This window comes from Mus pahari, chromosome 1 (assembly GCF_900095145.1).
Source record: "Mus pahari chromosome 1, PAHARI_EIJ_v1.1, whole genome shotgun sequence".
NCBI lineage: Eukaryota > Metazoa > Chordata > Mammalia > Rodentia > Muridae > Mus > Mus pahari.
In genome coordinates, this window is record NC_034590.1 from 86,173,904 (window position 1) to 86,184,550 (window position 10,647).

The following is a 10,647-nucleotide window of genomic DNA, read 5'->3' on the forward strand; positions in this document are numbered from 1 at the left end:
GAACTCAGAAATCCGCCTGCCTCTGCCTCCCAAGTGCTGGGATTAAAGGCGTGCACCACCACTTCCCGGCTGGCTTTATAACTGGCATGAAATTATGTAAGTGCCATTCACATATTTCCAAGGCAAGGCTTATGATTATGCAACAAAAAGTCAAAGTAGTAATGATCTTGGTGTTTGTTAAACTGCTCAAGAGAAAAATTTATCAGTCAATAAAATAGACAACTGTTACTTGATCAAAATCTATTAAAAACGTATTGAAGCCTTTGTTATACCCCAGAAATGTTAAAAATGTATGAAGTAGCATAGCTTAGACTAGTAGGGCAAGCTTTAAAATTATAAAGAGCTGTAATATTTCACTCAAAAATTTTATCGCAACTCAAAAGTTATCATATAGTTTTGATTACACTTCAATTTATATGCAATTAAAATCACTATGAGTTATCCTTAAAATGTTTTCATAAAAACATTACAGCTTAAGCTGTACATTCTACACAGTAAATGAAACTATGCATCCTCAGCTACACTGGCAGTTCAAGGCCAACACTGGTTCTTGCCTGTGCTCTCCTCTTTCTGTTTTTTGGTTTTGTTCAACCCTGATGTGATAGTTTGTTTTACCTTCTATTTTATGCTGTTATGTTTTTATTATTTTCCCTTAGAAGCCTTGTTTGTTTTACTTTTTTAAAGGATTTATTTATCTTATGTATATGAGTCTACACCAGATCGGATCCAATTACAGATGGTTGTGAGCCACCAAGTGGTTGCTAGGAACTGAACTCAGGACCTCTGGAAGAGCAGCCAGTGCTCTTGACTGCTGAGCAACTTCTCCAGCCTCTTTGTTTGCTTATAGAGAGACAGAAAGGAAATGAACCAGATTTTTGGGGGGAAGGGAGAAAGGGTAGGAGGGAAAGAATAAAGGGTGGGAAAACTGTAATCAGGATAGATTATGTAAGGAAAAAAAGTCATCTATTTTTCAATAAAAGGAAAACAAAAACCATGAGACCCTGTCAAAAAAAAAAAAAAAAGATCAGGGAAGGAGCTAGAGTAATGGCTTAGTAAAAGCTGCTCTACCCCAGGGCCCATGTTCAATCCTTAGCACCAACACAAAGGCTCAGAACTTTTACTCTAGTTCCAGAGGATCCAATGCTCATTTTTGGCATTCTGATTGTAACACCAGACACCAGGTGGTACGCATACATGTATACAAAACACTGATTCACATTTAATAAAATTTTAAATTCTTATTAATTTTATTTTATCATTTTTTTCTGTATGTGTGTTTTCCTACATGTATATCTGTGGATCACATGCACGCCTCATACACATGGAGGTTGCCAAAAATCATTGGATCCCCTGGAACTGGAATCACAGATGGTTGTGAGCTGCCATGCAGGTGCTGGGAATGGAATCCAAGTCCTCTGCAAGAACAAGTGCTTTTAAAACACTGAACCATCTCACTAGCCCCCAAAGAATTGTTTTGTTTTTTCTTTTAATTAAAAAGGAAGGAGCTACATGATCTTTTACAAGTAAAAATGTTTCAAAGTGCCTCATTTTATAGATAAAAAATTAAAAGTCTGATTAAAGAACTAATGCAATAGTTAATATTTATCACTAACTTTCATGGTAACCCCTTGCTGATCACAAAGACTATAGCTACTTTAAAATTCTCTAAAAGAGGGTAATTAAACTAGTCAATCAAACTTTTGGACACCATTAGCATACCCTAAAACAAAGGAATTCATTTAAAAGCTCCTTGCTCCTTCTGTGGTAGACATTCATTTACAATTTAAATTTAAACCTCCAGAAAAATAAAACAAGTCAGTCTTGTTACTCATCTAAATGCTTTCTGATCTTAACAATTCAAAATAGTTAGCCAGGCCTTGTTGGCTCCCTAAAGAACACTGGAGAATGAGGTTCCAGGAAGCTTCAGGAATACCAGCCATGAGTTCCCATTCCAGCTTACACTATATAGCCAGACTCTGTCAAAAAACAAAACAAAACAAACAAACAAAAAACTCAAGAAACAGGGCCAGTGGGTGCACCTGCAATAAAACCTGACAACCTGAGTTAAGTTTTCTGCACCTACATGGTTGAAAGAGAAAGCCAACTCCTGAAAAGAAAGCCAATTCTTAGAAGTTGTCTTCTAAACTCTGTCACATACACAATTTAAAAAACTTAAAGTCTCAAGATACTAAGAAAATGAAGAAGCAATGATTGTAGTTTAACAATACACACAATTCTCTTCACTTCCAGGCACCATCATGGTTTACATACATGCCTCCTGAAAGGACCTGTTCAAGTTGGCTCTGCTCTACTCTACTGCCCACATCCCCACCTGGCTAAAGGTGACATTTGATGGTGTCAGGAGCATATTTACAAAATTTACAAAAAGGCCTGATACCTTCAGAAATCGGTGTGATCCTGAGGGACTTGTGGTGTGACAGGTCTAGCTTTGTAGGCAGCAATAAAAATTTAAGAATCCTCAAGTCCAAAGGCCTTGCCCCTGATCTCCCTGAGGATCTCTACCATTTTGATTAAGAAAGCGGTCTCAGTCTGCAGGCATCTTGAGGGTCAGAAATGATGAGGATACTAAATTTCACCTGTGACAGACCAATTTCATTGGCTCATTATTATAAAATTAAGGAAGTCCTCCTCTCATTTGAAAGTATGAGTCATCCATAGCCTCTGATCTAGTTGCATAAATCTGTCTTAAATACTCAGGCAATAAAAATCACTTAAGAAACAAAACTAGACACTATTCTAATATGACAATGATCTGGAACCAATTATGCCACTATTAGAAATATAAAACTGGGAAGACACCTCAGTCAGGAAAGTGCTTGCCACTTGGGCCTAAGTTTGATCTCAAAACCCCACATCCACATAAAAAACCCACACATGACCGTACAGGCTTGTAATCCCAGGCCTGGGGAGATGGTTAGAGGTAGATGGATCCCTGGTGCTTACCGGTTAGCCAGCCTAGCCTACTCAGTTAACTTCTAGTGAGTGACTCTGTCCCAAACAAAAGATGGACAGAACCTGAGGAAAGACACCCAAGGTTGACTTCTGGCCTATACACACACAATTGTGGTTGTAGTTACTAACGCTTAATAAAAATCATGGTAAGTATTTACATATTTCTATCTATGTAGAGCTAGAGATATATAGATGCTGTCACACTATATATAAGCAATTTAATCTTCACAAATTTTACAAAGTCCTATTGCTAATATCTCTAGTCCACAAATGAAGAAACAGAACAGTTATATAATATGCCTAAATTTGAAGCAAATAGGGGCTGGAAAAATGGCTCAGCAGTTAAGTGCATTTGCTCTTTCAGAAGAGTTTGGTTCCCAGAATTTACATGGTGATTCCAACCGTCTATATCTCCATTATCAAAGGATCCAACACCTTCTTCTGATCTCCAAGGCACCAGGCACACAATGGTGTGCATACATACATGCAGACAAAGCAGAATACTCATAAAATAAATAAATCTAAAAAGTAAACTAGAAATAAACTTACAGCAGGCAGCAAGTGTAGATATATCCAAGCATTGCTTAATTTACATGATACACTTTTAAATTACCTGGAACCAGTACAGACTTAAATTACCATAACTTATCCATCATAATCAAATTTCTTCCTCAATCTTGAACTATTTTTTCCTATTGTGATAAATTTTGCTTCACTCTCATCACAAGGCAGTTAACACCCCTAGGTAGTCACAACATACACAATTTGTCAGTTAATTTACCAGCAACAAATGACTGGCACATTTATAATTTCACTAAGGACAAGAATTCTTTTTTTTCTTCGACAATCAAAATTTTAATGACCAAAACAAAATTGGAAAAGAAAAATCAGGCAAAAAGAGCCTTTTATTAACAATTCACCCTTTACTTAAAAAATCAGATGGTTGGGTTCAGAATAAATAGAGAGAGGAAATTATCTTGAACACTAGAAGGAATATGGCAACAGACAACTAAAAATAGTTGTTCCATCACTGTTAAAGACAGAAATATCAGTAGATGAAAAGAGAATATTCTATCTCTTAATTCATGGGAAGGAAGAACTCATCTAAAAGGAGAAACCAAGTACTTTGATATTAAACACTAATTATCACAAAAATAACATGGAAGACACAGAATTTAAATGAAAAATTTAAAATGTTAACAATTTTATTAATAAAAACAAATAGATGAAATAATTTTAAGTACATATTTTCTACTATACCCAAATTACCACATCACAGATAATATAAAAGTGAATAGAGTATTTTCTTCTTTTAATATTGAGTGTTTATTTTATACTTATCACAAGAGACTAGTTAGCCTTGTTTTAGGTTCTTTTTTTTGTTTTGTTTTGTTTTTGAGACAGGATTTCTCTGTGTAGTCCTGGCTGTCCTGGAACTCACTCTGTAGACCAGGCTGGACTCGAACTCAGAAATCCACCTTCCTCTGCCTCCCAAGTGCTGGGATTAAAGGCTGTGCCAACACTGTCCAGCATTTTAGATTCTTTGATACAGAGTTTCATGTAGCAGAGCCCACATTAAGGATGAACTTTAAAATCCTCCTGCCTCTTTTCCCCAAGGTGCTGAAATTATAGGTTAATGCTACTGGGATTACCGCCTGCATCGTCACACCCAGCAGACTCGTCACATGTGTGCACAGTCCAGAGTCATAGTTTAGAAGAAAAGGCTTAGCAGTAAAAAGGACAAACAAGCGTTATAACTTCTGCACAGTAACAAGATGCATGATAAAACAGTTCCCAACAGCCATTTCTTTCCTCAAAGCAGAAAAGCAATTCAAATGCTTACTATTTGGGAAGAAAAGAGATTTTCTTTTTATTTAAGTCTATGGATAATCTACGGCCTTTACATAAAAGCTACCTTATCTTTTTTAACTTATTGTAATTTTTATTTTAATTTTTTGCAACACAAGAAATCAAACCAGCCTGATGGTAGTGGAGCATACCTTTAATCCCAATGCTCAAGAGGCAGAGGCAGAGGCAGAGGCAGGCAGATCTCTGTGAGTTTGAGACTAACCTAGTCTACATAGTAAGTTCCAGTAGAGTCAAGAATACATAGAGAAACCCGGTCTTGAAAAACCCAAAAGCCAGCCGGGCGTGGTGGCGCACGCCTTTGATCCCAGCACTCGGGAGGCAGAGGCAGGCAGATTTCTGAGTTCGAGGCCAGCCTGGTCTACAGAGTGAGTTCCAGGACAGCCAGGGCTATACAGAGAAACCCTGTCTCGAAAAAAAAAAAAAAAAAAAAAAAAGTAAGATGGAGCCTGGTGTAGTGGCATACACCTTTAGTCCCAACACATGGGAGCCAGAGACAGGCAGATCTTTATGAGTTTGAGGCCAGCCTGGTAGAGTTCCAGGACAGTCAAAACTACAAAGAGAAACCCTGTTTCAAAAAAATCAAAACCAACATGACCAAAAACAAAAACAAAAAAACAAACCCAACAACAACAAAACACCTGAGCATGGTAGCTAGCATATGCCCTAAAACCAGAGCATTGGGGTGGAGACAAGCAGACTCTAGGAGCTTGCTAACCAGCCAACTTAGCATACATAGGATGCCAGAATCAGGCTCAATGAAAGATTCTATCCCTCAAAATAAGGTGGGAAAGTGAGAAAGGAAGGCACCTTATGACATCTGCATGCATTCACACCCACCACAGAGAAAGCACTCATAATCAACAATATAGAATACATATGTATGTATATGTATGTATGTATGAATGTATATGGTAGCTGGAGATATGGTTTAGCAGTTAAAAGTACTAGCTTGCTCTTACATAAGACCTGGGTGCAACTCTCAGAACCCAAATGACAACTTACAAGTAGCTCTAATGCTAGTTCCATGGGAATCCAATGTTCTCTTCTGGTATCTAAAGGCAGCAGGCATGTAAGAAGTCTGTATGCATACACACAGGTGAAACATTCAGAGGTATAAAAAATTTAAAAATATATTTAGGTGTAAAAAAAGTCATAAAAATGAAAATGTATAGGTACTGCACAGAGAAGGCCTCCCTAGCTTGGTTCAAAACATATAAACCACATGAAATTTTTATAACATTTGAGGTACATATATTTTTTTAGAGTTATTTTTGTTTATGTGCATGAATATTTGCCTTCATGTGTGTATTTGTACCATTTGTATGTCTGGTGCACACGGGGAACAGAAGAGTGTTTTAGATCCCCTGGCACTGGAGTTACATTTTGTTATAAGCTGCTATATAAATACTGGGAACTGAGCCAGATTCTCTGCAATACTAAGTACTCTTAACCACTCAGTCATCTCTCCAGTCTAGTACATAAATATTTTAATACTAATGTGACAAAGGGAAGCACCGTGAAATGTGTTCACTTCCTTAATGATGTTTTATATGTATGTATGTATGTATGTATGTGTATACACACACACACACACACACACACACACACACACATATATATAATTACCCTGCACACTGCTCAATGATGAAATCAAAATAAAAGTTTAACTACGCTGTGCAGTAGTGGCACAAGCTTTTAATTCCAGCACTAGGGAGGCAGAGGCAGGCAAATTTCTGAGTTTGAGGCCAGCCCAGTCTATAGAGCAAGTTCCAGGACAGCCAGGGCTACGAAGAGAAACCCTATCTCAAAAAACAAAAAGTTTAACTATAAAATGTCGTGGAAAATAATAACCGAAGAAGAAAGAATTTGCTACTTACAGTATATAGCAGAACTAATCCTCCAATGTATAACAAGGAACCATTAGGGGAAAATAATTGACAACACTGTAGTAAAATGAAAGGGTTTAGATAAGCAGTTCACAAAAGTAAAGATGTCTAATACACTTCCTTTTATTGAGACAATAACAACTAAACTACCCCAAGCTTGTATACCAAACTATATTTCCCACCCATAAATGAGAAAGTAAGAACTAAGAAACTATTTTATGAATTTAAAAATTTACAGTAAAATATATGATGAGAGTAATAAAGATCAGAGGGAGAAAAACAGTAACAAACATATAACAGGAAACTGGCAAGCTACTGGCAATAATGCGCAAGCAAAGAAAAATTAAAATTGGTATGGTAGCACAAACCTGCAGTCCCAGCACTCAGGAGGTAAAGGGAAGAAGTCAGGAGCTCCTGGTCATCCTCAGCTATGTATTCATTTTATTTTATGTGTATGAGTATTTTGATTGAATTGCATGTATGTCTGTATACTACATGGAAGCAGTGCCCATGGTGGCCAGAAGAAAGTGTCAAATCCCCTTGATACAGGAATTACAAAGAGTTGTTAGCTACTATATGGGGGCTGCAATTCAAACCATGGCATCCTCAGCTATATAGAGTTCAAGACCAAACTGTCGCAAAAGCAAAAAATTAATACAAGTTCTATAAATAAAATATGTGCTTATTATGGTAGATATCTTTTTAATTAGGTATTTTCTTCATTTACATTTCAAATGCTATCCCAAAAGTCCCCTATACCCTCCCCCCTGCCCCCCGCCCTGCTCCCCAATCCATCCACTCCCGCTTCCTGGCCCTGGCATTCCCCTTTACTGGGGCATATGGATCTTCGCAAGACCAAGGGCCTTATGGTAGATATCTTAACTGGCAATGAGCAGAAGGGAAACTCCTTCCTCTATTGAAGGTATCAGCAACTTACACTTAATGGGAAACCTTGAAATTTTTCCTATGCCAATAAACAAGAGCAGGACGCCAACTACCTACTACCTTAATTCCGTATTTTAGCTAGTTCTAGACAGTAAAGTAAGAAAAAGTAACAGAATCAAATAGGAAAAGTCAAAATACTGGTTGATTGCCCTCTATCTGAAATGTTTGAGATAAGAACTATTTAAAATGTTAGAATATTTGCATATTGAGATGTACCCAAGTCTAAACAGGAATATATTTAATATACACCTTATACAGAACCAAAATATAACTGTAACTATATATTTCTTCTTTTTCCTGTTTTATGAAACAAAATTTGGTCTTGAACCCAAGGCAATGCACCAAAGTGTTTGGGGATTTGGGAGTAGTACTAGGGATTGAATCTGAGACCTCACATGTGCTAGGCAAGCTTCCTATCCCAGCCTGCAAACAATCTTAAATGGACAAACTTTAAGCTACAAATTTCTTTCTCAAACAGGTGATCATCATGTGTGTGCTTTGTTTTTCAAAGTTGTATGATTCCTTTTAGTTGGATCAAAATACATTATTACTGTGAAGTTCCTGTGAGAAGTATACTTCCTCTCTGCTTGGCAAGTAGAAATACTGGCCTAGAGTTCAATAGAGCAATTTGGCTAGAGATTAAAAACAAAACTCTAGGTGACATCTATGAAAACCTGAAGACTTAAAGACAAGAAAGCAATTGATACTACCCTCAGAGAATGTAAAGAATGAAAAGAAAGGTGTGAGAGAGGTGTAAGAGAGAGGTGTGCGTGTGTGTGTGTGTGTGTGTGTGTGTGTGTGTGAGAGAGAGAGAGAGAGAGAGAGAGAGAGAGAGAGGATGGAGGGAGGTATGTGAGAGCCTAGAGGTAATATAGGTGTGAGAGAGGTGTAAGAGAGAGGTGTGTGTGTGTGTGTGTGTGTGTGTGTGTGTGTGTGAGAGAGAGAGAGAGAGAGAGAGAGAGAGAGAGAGATCAAGAAACCCAATAACGCTCAAGTAGGAAACAAAACCAGGAAAAGAATATGATAGAGAAACACAGGAATAAAATGGTCTAAGAAAATGATCAGTATTGTCAGAATCTATAGATGGGATAAGGACTGGAAAAAGTTTGTAAAAAGCACAGACACCCGAGGGGATCGAAAAGCTCTTCAGGGACTTTATGAGATTTATTGAAATACATTCTCCTAAAAGTTCACTCAGGGGCAGGCATGGTGGTGCATGCCTTTAATTAAAGCACTTAGAAGGCAAAGGCACGAGGATCTCTATGAATTGGAGGATACTCTAGTCTATATAGAGTTCCAGGATAGCCAGAACTGCATGAGAACCTGTTTCAAAAACAAACAAAAATTCACTTAAGCCAGGTGTAGTGGCACATGCTTTTGATCCCAGCACTCAGGACACAGAGTTCTGAGTTCAAGGTCAACCTGGTCTACATAGTGAGTCCTTAACTCAAAAAAAAAAAAAAAAAAATCATTAAATTAAATTAAATACACAGGGCTGGAGGGATAGCTTAGTAGTTAAAAGTATGTACTGCTCCAGAGAATCAGAGTTCAGTTCCCAGAGAGAAATTATGAGATCCAATGCATCTATGTCAAGTAACTCACAACTACCTGTAACTTCCTTAGCAATACTCGTGAAGTTAGCATTACAAAGATGATACTTTCTTTTTTTTTCTTTTTTTTTTTTTTAAACATTTTTTATTAATTATATGTAAGTACTCTGTTGCTGTCTTCAGACACTCCAGAAGAGGGTGTCAGATCTCTTTACAGATGGTTGTGAGCCACCATGTGGTTGCTGGGATTTGAACTCAGGACCTTCGGAAGAGCAGTCGGTGCTCTTACCCACTGAGCCATCTCACCAGCCCCCAAGATGATACTTTCTTAAAGGAAGTAAAGGATTGTTTGTGAAGGGTTGTGTGTTTATCTTATACATTTCAGACTGGCCTTGAACTCCTGCCTCCACTTTCTAAGTGCATAGATTATAGCCACTTGTCACCATGCCTGACTAGAAGTAAACTCTAAGTTTATATATTGTATAAATATTTTAGCCTTGTCCAAAAGGAATTCTACTTTGGCATACCTAATAGGGATGTCATTGCTTAGTGCATGACTGGCCATATATAACAACCAATTGTATGATTTGGGGTAGGAAAAACTTTAGGTGATAAAGTGTAATCTTAATTAAGCCTGGAGACCGAGTTCAACAACAACACCGGCGCTCTACCAACTGTGCCTATGCAATGAAGGCACAGTTGGAAAAAAAAGCATGGTCCCTAAAACTCATATGAGAATCCCTGGTTGCCAATAGTCCATGTATACTGTTACACACTGACAGTGGGAACAACACATTCTTACTTTACAGGGAAAAACTACAGAAGTTCCACGTTGGGAACATTCCTGGACTTTGCTCTACATGTTCTGTTCCTTGGCTGATTTTAATCTATCCTTTCCCTGTAATAAACCATTAACCACAAGTGTAACAGCGTTCTGTACATTTTATGTATCCTAACAGATTATCAAACCTAAGGGTGGTTTGGGGAACTCTGCCTTTCAATGTACAGTTTATGTATAACATGAGGATAGTCTTATAGGCATTATGCCTTCAGATAGGAAGAAGAACTGAAAAACTTTTTAGAGACAGGACAGCTTGGTTAGAGAGACTGACAACAGAGTTCTATAGGATGTCAGTGTTCAGAATCCATATTTTGCTGATGAGCTGTTATGGTTCTTTTTCAGTTATTTTATCTATTTATTTTCAGTTTGAGAAGATTTGTGTAAGTTTTAAATACTCTAGGTAATCTAAATCAGAATCCTCCTAGATTTTTTTTATAAGCTAAATTACTATACTCAATTATCTATACCTAGCTCATATATTATATAACCCTTGTAATAGACAATTATAAAGAACCAAACAGGGCTGGAAAGACGGCTCAGCGGTTAAGAGCACCACCGACTGCTCTTCTGAAGGTCCTGAGTT

At 37.5% G+C, this 10,647-nt stretch overlaps 1 protein-coding gene across 1 annotated transcript in view; it reads right to left on the reverse strand.

Annotated features, from left to right (window-relative positions):
• The window catches only part of Pik3c2a (phosphatidylinositol-4-phosphate 3-kinase catalytic subunit type 2 alpha), an 87,985-nt gene extending 84,401 nt beyond the window's left edge, over positions 1-3,584 (reverse strand). Inside the window, exon 1 of the mRNA XM_029535813.1 lies at positions 3,523-3,584. Coding sequence (XP_029391673.1) covers positions 3,523-3,554 — 32 coding nt within the window. The 5' untranslated portion in view covers positions 3,555-3,584. The remainder of the gene's footprint in view (positions 1-3,522) is intronic.
• Between the last annotated feature and the right edge of the window lie 7,063 nt (positions 3,585-10,647).